Here is a 14573-nt window from a genome sequence, read left to right as displayed (position 1 = left end):
ATCCCGCAGGCGGGTACCAATTTTTCTAATGAAATACGTACTTAACAAATGTTCACGATTGACTTCCACGATGAAGGAATAACATCGTGTGATAAAAATCAAACCCGCAAAATTATAATTTGCGTAATCACTGGTGGTAGGACCTCTTGGGAGTCCGCACGGGTAGGTACCACCACCCCGCCTATTTTCGCCGTGAAGCAGTAATGCGTTTCGGTTTGAAGGGTGGGGCAGCCGTTGTAACTATACTGAGACCTTAGAACTTATATCTCAAGATGGGTGGCGCATTTACGTTGTAGATGTCTATGGGCTCCAGTAACCACTTAACATCAGGTGGGCTGTGAGCTCGTCCATCCATCTAAGCAATAAAAAAAAAACCACAATGCGAAAGGGTTAGCCGTGAGTATCAACAAGCACTACGCACTCCACCGGTCCCCAATTCGGAAAGACAACTAATAACATACACTAACACTGACAAAGACATAAATCGATTGCTTCATAAAACGATTGTAAAAAAACAACGGAATTGAATCGGTAGCACGAACCTATAAATACAACCATAAAATGCAGACCCGGCAACGACGCTTAGAGCGAAGCCTTCGACAGCACCGACCACCCATCCGAACTTTAAAAACACACAGAATTCAAGTTTCACTCATTTTATGTATAGGTGAGACGGTGATGGATTCGATTCAAAACGTTGGGGGCTATTCCTTGTGCTGCGATCGAAATTAATTCAAAACTTTAAACAGAAAACTATGTAGTAACATTTGTATTTCTGACCTGTGAGTGTTCTTTAACCTAATTTTATATCAGACTAGCTGTACCCGTCCGCTTCGCTGGGCATTTAAAATTAGCATTATTATTTCTCACCCCCCCACAAAGATTCTCATAATTAACGCCCCTGCAACTGGTGTAGGGAGTCCAACAGTCATATAAATATTAGCCTATCCATTAAGTACATGTATTTTCTACATGGATACAAAGGTTCAAGTCAATCGGATGCATGGTTCAGTAGTTATAACGGAATATCCGTAAAACCACTGTAGATTTATATATTAGTATGGACTTAATAAAATCTAATTTCTTTTGACGTCAATCATAATGTGTGACGTCATATCTAGCTGTTGAGTTTCAGTTTGTGTTCTATATTATAGACCTTAGCTTATTCTGAATGACAAGCTGCATTTAGACTCGTTAAAAAAATCCATCATTAATGTAACCATAAGAACTATTCAGATCTTTTTTTTAGGATTAAGCTCGGGCGCAACGCATGGGCCCGTCCCTTAAAGCTTTGAGCGCATACATTTTATGCTAGTTCAAACAAAATATCCTCAACACGATGCCCTACGGAGCCTATTTGACATTATTAATGTAGTCAGATCCAGGGAGGTATTCTAGGAGGAAACCTGACGCAGTCTAGGCGGGAGTCTGATTCATATATATTTTTATAAAAATTTTTTTGTTGTTGGATAATATTATCCAGGGTTTACGCATCGGGAATACGTCCCTGTGCTGCAGGCACAGGTAGGGAATCCTGTGAAATGTATCGATATAGTGCAAGTTTCGTGTGGGTAGTGCGAAGAGGGACGCAAGGTGACCTTTTAGACCCAGTTTTTTTTTTCTTTCTTTCTTAATGCATGTGTATTTGTTTTGTGAATATTATTACGAACGGATGTTAACGGTGTTGCCATTGTTTGTTCTGTGCGCTTTGTTTGAACTTTGATTCTCAAAATTAAACAGTATCATTGATAAATTTGAATGTAACACTTTTTTTTGAAATATGAAACGATTCTTTTAAAGATTTTTATGTGTTTTTGCAAACTGCGTACCTAATGTCGCATCAGGCTATGATGGATACGCGAATATTTGTTTATTCTTCAATTACATGTGTAGTGACACCCCTAACTCCGATAAACTGTTATAAATAATCTAGAGCTATGTAATTGATATTTTGATTGGTATCCTCATCTACTTATATTGACGGAGTACACCGCCAGTACCAGCTAAAGTGAAGTATGGCTGACGGATGATGATGATTAAAGTTTCGCCACATACCTGGACTCGGCTTTCGGTGAGGCCGATCCTCATAGCGATCTCTTCTCTCATGAAGATGTCAGGGTAGTGAGTCTTGGAGAAGCATCTCTCCAGCTCGTTCAGTTGTGCCGGCGTGAACCTGTGGAAAACTCTGTTCTTTGTCACATGAATTTAAAATCAGGAATGTTTTTTTTATTGGCAACAGTCAGGATATTAAACGTACCGACAAATCTACAGTTACAGAATTAATGTGTATTACAAAACTGAGGCGTTTCTTAGAGCCCGCCCTATTGCCTATTCCTGACGCATTACGGCAGTGTGTTTACAAGGTGACAAACGTCATTTGGATGACTTGGATTTGGACTTTGATCTTATGTCACAAGATTGTTGGAACAAGTCACTGGTGATGTTTCCGGTTAACACTTAACACAAGGTAGGCAGTGAGCTCATTCACTTATATAAGCCAAAAAATATGTAATATTATGTAGAAGTTTCGTTTTTTTTTATTGCTTAGATATAGGCAGGGTGGTGGTACCTACCCGTGCGGACTCAGAAGAGGTCCTACCGCCAGTAAGACCTCTTGTAAATACCTCGTAGATATATCATACCTAGAAACTTCTAGAACATTCGGTACTAACCTCGTTCTGTGCCTCTTCTGCTTGGCTGGCTTGTCGCTGTCTGATGCTGATGAGGACATGCTGACCGGGACGGTGGACATGTGCCCTCCGCTGTGCTGCTGGTGGATCCCACCTGCCATCAACATTCATGTTAGATCACGAGAAGCTATCCTTTTCCTCGAATATCAGCGGGGAACGCGAATCTCTTAGAATCCTATTTGGGCTTTGCTTTACAACTATAAACCGACTTTCAAATATTTTTAATCGATTTGAAGCTTTGTAAATATATTAATAGATGTTTAGCTTTTTTTATCTGTGGGTAGGTTGCCGCTGCGTATAAAAGGCAGCACGGAGAATATTCGTGGCCACCCACAGACACAGCCCCACTGAGTTTCTCGCCGGATCTTCTCAGTGGGTCGCGTTTCCGATCTGATGGTAGATTCTGCAAAGCTCGGCTCTTGCTAGGGCCAGTGTTAGCGACACTGCGGTTTGAACCCCGTGAGCTCACCGAGCTCACTGTTAGGGCGAAGCTGAAACAGCTTCTCAAAGCTATCAGCATAAAAGTTGTGGCCATTACATTACGACGCGGTCGCGTACGGTAGCTATCTCGGTTTAAGTCGGTGTGGTTTGTAAGTCCGATCCATTTTACTGCTTGAATGGTTCCTGAGTTTTGCTTTAATTGTCATGAAGTGGTACTTAGAGCATACAATCTGAATGTAAATAAATCTCATTGTTCAAGATTGTTATTACTTAAGATCCCCTTTTAGGGGGTAGCTGTTATTTTTTTAAACTGTATTTGACTTCTGTATGCTTTGTGCGAGCTTTTTAACGTTCTCGATAGCGTTAAAGTTAACTCAAATTTGTCTGGAGTTGGAACGTTTGCCTACTTTTGTCGCTAGGAACGCTATTCCAACTGCATAGCACACTGGTTCATAAAAGTATGTGATTCGGGTAACAATGCAGTGATTGTATTGTCTAGCTAGCTAGATAACGAGTTTGGAAAGAGAGTTAATGTTAGTGGTACCGAAGATCTAGTAAACTCATCGATGGAAAGATCGAATTGTATTAACGACAAATATTCTAATAATAGGAATGATTCTTGGTTGTAGGTATTTGTTGTAGACACGTCTAGGCGTTTAGTTGTGACGTCATTACGGAACTGCGGTATATTCGATCATCTTTAACATCTCTATATCACTATCTGTATGCAGCTGTAGATAACGGTTGAATATTTCAGGTGTGGAGGCAGGTTGTTGCGTATCACGATTTCTTCATGGGCAGGGCAGGCTTTAATTTGCTCTAATTTAACTTACTCGGGTCACCATGATTATCCAAAGCACATTGCACACACCGGTCTTCATATCTTCTATAAGGATAAACACCAAGCCCTGTTAAATTCTTCAGAAAATCGGTATCCGCCTGTGGGATTCAAACACCGGTGCTTCGCTCGACACGAATGCACCAGACGTCTTATCCTTTAGGCCACGACGACTTGACAAACATTCCCACCCACACATTCATAAATAGTCTAAGAGTTACAGTTAAGAATTCCTGGACTGTCCGTCTGTTCTCAGTTTCTCGTCAAGTTCCACCTGAGCCCGCATTGTCTCCCGACTGCCGTAGTCTATGATGATTGTACTCGTTGCGAGATCCAAGATCTGTTTTCCCTCGGGTATCTTCGCATAGGTGCGAATCAAAGGCCAAGAGGAAATTTCACTGGGAGTAAGTGACGGAAAAATGTCCGAAAATTTAGGAATGAAATATTAAATTTGACTGTCGGAGGAATTGAATTGAATAGAGAGGACCTTTACGTATAAGACTGAGGCAGTCAAGAAAGTGAGCAGTTTTAGTGCTTTAAATAAAATTTATATAAACACATTAATGATTAGAAGGATCTGCATCACTGAGAATGCCCTGAGATCAGTTCAGTACTGTTGGGAACACAATATCAAAGATATACTGTTTGTGAAATGACAAAATCTACAAGAAAAATAGACTGTGGCTTCTTTCAAATGATAACTGACTGTTATTCCGTGCGATACTGAAGTACTTTTGATTTCAAGTTTAGTTCCATCCCCTATGATTAGAAAACAATAAAGTTGCAAGTAATACAATAGACCATTGTTGAAAAGTTACATGAATATCAGTCGACGTTAACTGTTTTTTAAATCAATTAACAATATAAGTGTATTATTTTTCGAATAAATTTCCATTACTGTTTATCTCTAATAGAAGCTTTGTTGACTGAAATACATATACGATGCTAGCATTGACCCTTAAAAGTATTGGTTTATATCGTCACTGATATATTTACAGCATAAGACAAACGCTATCAATGTCTCCAGCTTGACCCGGTCTTACAACGCGTTCAACAATTAACTGAGTCGTAAGCTAAAACAATTATTTTTGTTTTTTCTTTTTTCCTACCTTTTTTTTTTTTTTTTTTTTTATTGCCCTTGTAGACAGACGAGCATACGGCCCACCTGATGGTGAGTGGTTACCGTCGCCCATGGACTTCAGCAATGCCAGGGGCAGAGCCAAGCCGCTGCCTACCGCTTAATACTCTCCACAAGCCTCGTTTGAAGAAGGACATGTCATAGCGCTCGGGAAACACCGTGGAGGGGAGCTCATTCCATAGCCGGATGGTACGTGGCAAAAAAGGTGAGCTTACGGGGCTCAAACCTGACGACATTGCTAACACTAACCCTAGCAAGAGCAGTGCTTCGCAGAATCTACCACCGGATCGGAAACGCGACTCACTGAGAAGATCCACAGAAAACTCAGTGGCCTGGGTTAGTTTACTCGCCGAGCCCTTCGTCCCAAGCGACGGGTTTGACGAGAGCGTTGCTTGGGGTATTTAAAAGCACCGTTAGTAGATTGGGAGGATCCGAAATGACGTGTTTTGGGCGATGTTGACTCTTTACCATTCAGCCCGCAGGATCGGGAATGAAATTTGGTAAACATCCTAAAATATCGCGCATTGATTGTACGTTGTGAGTTTCCTACAAGCACGTTGTTAGCTCGGTGACTCATCTGCACAGTACATCCATCTCCGGTCTCGCAGGCTCCATTGTTTGCATTACATCATTAATGGAATTAAATTGGCCGTGTTATGCAACTTTGCTAGTCCGGGCCCATTGACAAGTAAGCTTCGATGTTATATTGTTCATGTTGTGCTTGTTCACAACCGAATGGCCGGTGTGGATTCGCAACTTACGTACTTCTGTATCAACATAATCTTGAGTTAGTTTTTGAAGTGAAACTTCTTTAAGCGCGTTGAGAGTAAAATTTAACTCGCTACAGATTTATTACGGCTAGAGAAAACAAATACAATTTAGGAAGGGCGAGAATGAGAGAATAGTATCTTCCCCTGGCTTTGCTGAAGTCCATGGACGACGGTAACCACTCACCATCAGATGGGCCGTATGCTCGTCTGCCTACAAGGGCAATAAAAAAAAAGTTAGAGCGTATCGCGAACCACTCGACCGTGGAGAGAGGGAAAGGACAAAGCGAGTTAGGTCGTTTCTTTTATACATAGCATTCCCTATTACAAGAGAAATTTGATAAGGATGAAATCAATCAAATCAGAAACCCACTTTAAACAAGTTTAACTTCTTTCATATGCACGAAGTTGCGCGCACACCATTTTTTTTTCAGCCCACGGTCGTCCGTTGCTCGATATAGGGTCTCTACAATAATCTCTCTAGGACAAGGTTTTCTACAATAGCCAGTTTTGCGCAACCTACATCTAGCAGTTTTAGCAGATCGTGGGTTCTTGACTTAGTATAGTATATAGTACGTTTATGAGTAATAGCGACCACTCACCATCAGGAAAACTGTACGCTCCCTTTCCTACATAGACAATAAAACAATCTAGTATTTTATTCGGTTTTAACGAGTCATAAAGATTTTTTATTGTTTTGAGGCCATACGCGACACCCATCTCGAAACATGAGTTCTAACCCTTCAAACTGAAACGCATTAATGCTTCACGACCGAAATAGGCAGGGTGGTGGTACCCACTTGTTCAGGCTAAGATAAGGCTAACGCAAGCATAGGCATCGGCTATGTTGTGAGTAGTATAAGGCGCATCATCATACCCTGTAAGTGTTCTGGGCGGACGTTGTGTGCCGCGTGCAGCCGGACGCCCAGCGCATGGTGCGGCCGATCTAGACTCGGCTTTATCTCGTGCGGCTTGCTGTCCTCTTGGCACGACTCTTTGTGACCTGCTGAAACGCACCTCATTAATACGCTTTTTTATCTATTTTTTAGTGCTTAGTTGGGTGGATGAACTCACAGCCCATTTTACAAGGATAGGCGCCAAGGCAGCGGCTTGGCTCTGCCCCTAGCATAGCTGATGTCCAAGGGCGACGGTACCCACTCACCATCAGGTCGGCTATATGTTCTTGTGCCTACAAAGGCAAAAAAAATATTTACCATTTTTTAAATGAAATACGTACCCATCTACTTGTTCATGTTCACGAATTACTTTTTATTTTTTATTGCATAGATGGATGTACCAGCTTACGGCCCAAGTGGTGTTAAGTGGTTACTGGAGCCCATAGACATCCACAAAGTAAACGCAACCTACCTTGAGATACCTATAAGTTCTTAGGTCTCAAGTATAGTTACAACGGCTGCTCCGCCTTTCAAACCAAAACTCATGACTGCTTCACGGCAGAAATAGGCAGGGTGGTGGTACCCACCCGCGCGGACTCACAAGAGGTCCTTAAGTTCACCTCCACCAGTAAGCTTTTATTAGCTTCAGACAATGTATGTTAGTATGTAACGGAATCTTTGAACATGACATATAACTATACTGAGACCTTAGAACTTATATCTCAAGGTGGGTGGCGCATTTACGTTGTAGATGTCTATGGGCTCCAGTAACCACATAACACCAGGTTGGCTGTGAGTGTGAGTGTGTGTATAAATATTTTATAAACAGATATGAGTAGAAGGGTTATTTTGACAATTTCCTGAAACGCACCCCACGCTTTTGTACAATAAAATCATTATTTCTTACACTATTTTTAATTCAAATTTATTTAAATTTATTTTCTATTTTTTAGTTGGATTTTCTATAAACGCGTATTTTTTTAGTTTTATTATTTTAATTATAACTTTAGATGTCAGTGGCATAGTCTACATTCAATGACGCGGCTTTACTTAAAACGCGTCCACGACCGACCTTAGTTTTAGAAAAAAAATCCGCAAATTTTGTCTTTCAATTAACATGAAATACTTAAAGTTATTTTTTCAATAACGACTTATTTTATTCGAAAGCACGGTCAACGCCAATATGGAGGGTATCCGTTGCCATAGTCATGAAATAAGTTGTTTTTTGTTAGCAATAAAAACTTTATCGCATAACAACTGTGCGGTATAATATTCATGATTACGTTCGCGTGAAAAAATCATAAAAAAAATTATTACAGCCGCGCTTTTTCACGAACGCACGAATGTTCGGTATAAAGCTTTGAATTGGGAAAGTTTCGTACATAAAAGCACTTTAGGTTGCTTTTACGATTCTCCTCAAAATTCTATTTACCCGACGAAATGGGTGATTTCCTGAAGACTGGCAATTCTAACTTCGGTGTTGCGATGAAAGTTAAGTTTTTGTGTTTTGGTTTGTTGGTGATTGAGGCTAGGGCCGGGTTAAGGCTCCCTGCATTGGTATTATTGTGGGTGGCTCTAAAGCTCTGATATAAAAATGGTGAAATTATGATATATTATCGTTAAAATGTTGTTATTTATCGGTTGAGAAACACTGTAAATGTTGCCTGACGAAAAACGAAAATTAATTTATTAATTCGGGGATATATCTAGTTTTTTCACTCAAATTGATTCTCTCGTTTAAGCCGGGCCGCATAATATCCGGCAAGTTTCTCTATTTCTTTCTGCTAAATTTGTTATCTTCAAAGAAAATATCAGGATAAAGTTGTTAGCCTATCCTGGCACAAAAACAGAGATGTTTGCTTTGAAGCTTGCGGGACCAGCTCTTAGGCGTACAATATGTATTTTTTTTTTTTTAATGCTAGACGTGTGGACGAGCTCACAGCCCACCTGGTGTTAAGTGGTTACTGGAGTCCATAGACAATCAACAACGTAAATATGCGCCACCCACCTTGAGATATAAGTTCTAAGGTCTCAGGTATAGTTACAACGGCTGCCCCACCCTTCAAACCGAAACGCATTACTGCTTCACGGCAGAAATAGGCAGGGCGGTGGTACCTACCCCCGCGGACTCACAAGAGGTCCTACCACCAGTAATATGTGTCCGAGCTAAAGCTAGATTTTATTGGGATACTTCCTCTCAGGTAAGCGATTTTGTCAACTCATAATTATTAGGTCGGTCGAAAATATTGTTCAAAGTTTTAGTTTGGATCACGGTTTGTCATTCGATTTATCTGTTGGAAACCATGTGAGGTTTATTAATGATACAGTATTAGTATTAATAGTATTCACCCAATAATCGAAATACTACCATAGGTAATAACTAAAATCTGAAGGCTTATAATCAATTTCCTTCACCGTGACTTCCACGGTGAAGGAATAACATCGTGTAATAAAAATCAAACCCGCAAAATTATAATTTGCGTAATTACTGGTGGTAGGATCTCTTGTGAGTCTACGCAGGGTGGGTACCACCACCCTGCCTATTTCTGCCGTGAAGCAGTTATACGTTTCGGTTTGAAGGGTGGGGCAGCCGTTGTAACTATTAGACCTTAGAACTTATATCTCAAGGTGGGTGACGCGTTTACGTTGTGCTTAACTATGGGCTCCAGTAACCACTTAACACCAGGTGGGCTGTGAGCTCGTCCACCCATGCAAGCAATAAAATAAAAAAACCACAGAAATATATACCTAACCGCTGGTAACTCAAGCGACTATTCCAACTTCGCTCGGTTTGGTAGGTGCACTCACGGGAGTCAACTTGTGAGGACTTATACTAGCGACACTAGAATCGTGACCAACTGAGGGATCCGGCGAGAAACTCATTGAGATCTGTCTATGGGTTAGGTTAGCACATTCGCTGCCAAAGAAATGATATAAAATTATTAGCCAGAAGCCAATTATTTTTATAGCGTATATTGATTAAGTATATATGTATGTTTAAAAATATGGATGAAAGTATGTTGATAATATTATTATTTTAATAAAAAAACACCTTTTTCGGATCCGAGTGGTCGGCACATAGCACGCCAAATGCCGGACACTCGGATCTGAAAAAGGTGTTTTCTCGGATCCGAGTACAATCAAAAGTATCAAAAACATCATAATTATAAGTTTAAGTTTAAAATATAACACGCACTTGAATGGTTATTTATTTAAGAAGGTATAAATATCTTAAATCTGAGTAGGTAACGATATAATCATAATTATAAGCTTAAGTTTAAAATATAACACGCACTTAATGGTTATTTATTTAAGAAGGCATAAATGTCTTAAATCTAAGCGAAGCAATGATATAATCATAATTATCAATACAATCAAACGTATAAAAATCATAATTATAAGTTTAATTAAAACACTGACGGTGATTTCTTCACAGAAAAGTTAAAACAAAATTTTTCGTCGTGTTTGCGGCAGATGACCTTGAAGACTGAGCTGGTGGTCCACGGCTGAGCGTTTTCAGTTTCAGTCTTGTATCAAAGATACTGTCATCACTGCCGCAACTAGATTCCTCTGAACTTGAAGACAACTGCTCCTCCTGAGCTCGTTGCGAACACACTTCTTCATCACTAAATCCTTCAGAACCTTCCGAGTCAGCACTCAACCAACGTTTTTTTCTACTACTAGGTGTTGATGTTTTCGATCTATTTTTACTTCTAGATGGCCCAGCCCTACTATCCATTTTGATCGAACAATACCTTTGATATGATCGTGTGTACCAGTCACTATTAAACTGTAAATATAAAACCAATACGCGTTTTCGTAAGTCGAATGTATTGGCAGAGTGGCCACGCAAACCAACATACACTCGCCACAATCGCCGGCGGCTTCTGACAACTACAAAATTCACTTGCTGCTCACTCGTATCCGAGTGGGCGGCACCGCTAATAGGGTCCCTCCCCACTCGGATACGAGTGGTAAGCACTCAATGTGTTAGAGAAAGTTGACAAAGTGCCGAGATAGGATCGGTAGGATGTACCCTCAGACAGAGCCCACTGAGTTTCTCGCTGGATCTTCTCAGTGAGTCGCGTTTCCGATCCGGCGGTAGATTCTGCGAAGCACGGCTCTTGCTAGGGTTCGTGTTAGCAACGTCGTCAGGTTTGAGCCCCGTGAGCTCAGCTACTAGTTAAGGTTACGCTGAAATAGCCTCTCAAGGCTCTCAGTTAGGTTTAAAAAAAAGGCAGGATGTAACAGAGCGTGCTTAGGGTGAGGGCAGCTGTGCGTTGGCCGTCGCTTGGGTCGGCGGTTCGCAGTGGCCAAATACTTTACGTAAAGCTCAATTTTCTAGGTTTCATACTCGTATTACTAAACTATTTTATATCTTCATAGCGAAACTCATTCGTGAACGTGAACAAGTAGATGAGTAGGTATTTCATAAAAATAAATGGTAAATGTTTTTTTATTTTTTTTTGCCTTTGTACGATCATATTGTCCACGTGATGGTCCGTCCGCGATACCATCGCCCACGGACATCAGCAATGCTAGCGGCACAGCCAAGCCGCTGCCTTGGCGCCTATCCTTGTAAAATGAGCATTTGAACAAACTCCCCCGCGAGGAAGCCCATTAAATCAAACCCACACAGCTTCGCGGATTAAGCGTACCCTATAAACAGGACTTACCGGAATTGAATCTCGTAAAAATGAGCCGTGTCTACCCCCAGACGTGCAGGCGTGTTGAAGGGAGAACCGGATAAAACGATTTCAAATGTAGCCGTTTTAAAGATTGCCATTTTTACATGTGATATTTGAAATAAATGCGGTATGTCCATTCTGTGTCTAGCTTAAGCGCTTAAAAGCCATAAAGCCACAGCTTCGACACCCGCGCATAATGTCCTTGCTGTCAGGCAGCCTATAGGTCTCCGCCAGGTACTATACCTACCGGGTACATAGCTCGATCTGTCTAAGCCAGCGGTCGGGGAACCGGGGTAAATTGCCCCAAATGGGGTAAAATGTAATTTTTGCGGGATAAAAATGAAACTTTTGTGAGTAAAAAGCATATATTGATGTGAAACTTATTTAGAATCGTTAAATTTTTAGTTATTTTTTTCTTTTCAAAATTATCATGGGGGCTATAATATGAATGATGCTAAAAAGAAGCGATTTGGTTTTTTTTTGTTCTTCGCCATGGGGCAATATCAACTTTTTATTTATTGCTTAGATGGTTGGACGAGCTCACAGCCCACCTGGTGTTAAGTGGTAACTGGAGCCCATAGTCATCTACGACGTAAATGCGCCACCCACCTTGAGATATAAGTTCTAAGGTCTCAAGTATAGTTACAACGGCTACGCCACCCTTCAAACCGAAACGCATTACTGCTTCACGGCAGAAATAGGCAGGGTGGTGGTATCCACCCGCGCGGACTCGCAAGAGGTCCTACCACCAGTAATTACGCAAATTATAATTTTGCGGGTTTCTTTTTTATAACACGATGTTATTCCTTCACCGTGGAAATCAATCGTGAACATTTGTTGAGTACGTATTTCATTAGAAAAATTAGTACCCGCCTGCGGATTCGAACACCGGTGCATCGCTACATACGAATGCACCGGACGTCTTATCTTTATTATTAATAATAATAATAATTGTACGTTAGCCGCTTTTAGTGTATGTACAATTAACTCTTCCATTGCTTGTCACGTGGGTCACCCACGAGGATCCGAGGTACATGATCCAGCCCGCGCCCGCTCTTCGGCCCGATCGTAACTAACTCGGTCGATCGTCACGTAGAATTCAATAAAGCGATTATAATAAAACTATTTGTTTCTAAAAGCTTCGGATTGACATTGTCGAATGGCAGACGGACCTAACACCGATATCCACGCTCAGGACAAATAATAAGTTAGTTTGTGGAAGTGTGCTTGTATGTTTTTAGTCCGTCAGTGATGATAATGTAGATAAAATTTTCGTTTCTTTTTTAAAAGGGCGCCAAATTCGTTATTGAGTAAAAATGCACAGATAATATAAAAAGTGAGGGTAAACGTTACGTTTCACGCTGTCAAGATCTTGAACAACCGCTTTCATAGTGGCCCTGGCCTCTAGTGGACTGGTGACGCAGCGACACGGATCATTTCCCGTAGACAATCCGTAATTAGACAGTTTTTTTTGTATTGCCCTTGCAGGCAGACGAGCATACAGCCCACCTGATGGTGAGCGGTTACCGTCGCTCATGGACTTCAGTAATGCCAGGGGCAGAGCCAAGCCGCTACCTACTGCTTAATACTCTCCACAAGCCTCGTTTGAAGAAGGACATGTCATAGCGCTCGGGAAACACCGTGGAGGGGAGCTCATTCCATAGCAGGATGGTGCGTGGCAAAAAAGACCTATGGAAACTGTGGATGAACGCAGTGGCTCCAGGTAGTATGTGTAGTAGTCCGGTGGCGGGCGGTGCGATGGTAAAAAGATGGTAGGTATTGTTTGTACGGGCGTACATGTACAACCCCTTATAAGTCCCTGTCGCATTACTCTTGTCAGAGCGGTCGTGGTCTATCTATCGTTTACTAGATACTATTTACATATGCTTACATATATGAATGTTAATATTGTTTTTTCAAACAAAAGGGCACACTTTCCGACGTGTGCCTAGATACAAACGCGTTTTGTAACTATTTATAAATTCAAAGATAATAAGCAATTTAAAATTAAAATTCCCTTCGAGATTTTGTGAGCAGTTTGGATTTATAATTGTTATTTTGAACTGGATGGTTGGCAATGTCCATACCTACTGCAGACTTTCGAATATTGCCTACAGGAAATTCCACTTAAATCCGAATAAAGATTTAAATTCAATCTATTAATTTGCGTAACGCTCAAACGTGTGAATGAGTTCACGGCCATCCTAGAGCTAAGTGGTTACCGGGATTCATAGACATCATTATGATAACGCCGCCACCCACTTTGAGACATGAGGCGGACGTCTCAAATATTTTGTACAGCGATTGTCCCACATTTGAAACTCCATTGCTGCTTCGCGGCCGAGTATCATGAAGGTTCTGTTGTAATAATAATGATAGTTAATGGTTCTCACCTCCGAGGGCTGTCGCGGTGAGGTTGTTGAGCATGGCCTCAAAGGGCCAACCCTGGCCGCCCCCTATGCCGCCATCTTTTAAACACCACACAAGAACAATTCTAAAGCAAAATATAATCACTGAGCACTTCCCTCCATTAGCGACGGCGAAAGGTCATTTTCCGTTTTGAAAAAAAAAAAAAAAACTCAGTCTCCAAACTCGCTCCGAACGAGGTATTAATACAAAATAATTATCGTTGTATTAAACCCAATTAGTTTTAATTACCGACGCGATACAAACTTATTTGCACACTTAATTTTTGTTATAAAATTTAATATAAACAGTTTAGTATCAATTTGTATGAATTTGTTGTTTGATTGGTTCGCCCTTAAAATGATCGCGTAATGTGAATACTCTCTGAAGACTGCTACAAAAACTGCCTCACCATTGTGCCGGAGCGCGGCCCGACTGCGGAACTGACGGACTACGCTTGTCTCTGTCTCTCGCACCGCGGACCGACACCCGTCCCGCTCTACGACCGCTCCCAGAACACTACAACGGCTGACTTTTGTTTACGTTCGATTTGAACAAACGAATAATCTATTATTTCATTCGTTCGCGTATTATTGATATGCTTCTCTCACGTTCATACAAAATTCATCATCGATTCAAATGTGTCGGTCCTTTTCTCGCCCGTGACGTTATAATACAGATCACGTGTCCCCATCTCTTTCTGTCCAGG

At 41.2% G+C, this 14573-nt stretch overlaps 1 protein-coding gene across 2 annotated transcripts in view; it reads right to left on the bottom strand.

Moving 5' to 3' along the window:
* LOC101739339 (homeobox protein orthopedia) overlaps positions 1-14256 on the bottom strand; it is a 59321-nt gene extending 45065 nt beyond the window's left edge. The window contains exons 1-4 of one of the 2 annotated variants that reach the window (XM_038021221.2): positions 13852-14256; positions 6752-6880; positions 2673-2784; positions 2056-2173 (exon numbers count right to left, since the gene is read on the bottom strand). In XM_038021221.2, the coding sequence (XP_037877149.1) occupies positions 2056-2173; positions 2673-2784; positions 6752-6880; positions 13852-13885 (393 nt within the window). In that variant the 5' untranslated portion in view covers positions 13886-14256. The remainder of the gene's footprint in view (positions 1-2055; positions 2174-2672; positions 2785-6751; positions 6881-13851) is intronic. The other variant, XM_012696619.4, reaches the window with a different exon arrangement.
* Between the last annotated feature and the right edge of the window lie 317 nt (positions 14257-14573).

This window comes from Bombyx mori, chromosome 28, assembly GCF_030269925.1.
Source record: "Bombyx mori chromosome 28, ASM3026992v2".
NCBI classification, from domain to species: Eukaryota; Metazoa; Arthropoda; class Insecta; order Lepidoptera; family Bombycidae; genus Bombyx; species Bombyx mori.
Note: the sequence above shows the minus strand (reverse complement) of the source record. Positions and strands in the feature narration are given on the sequence as shown.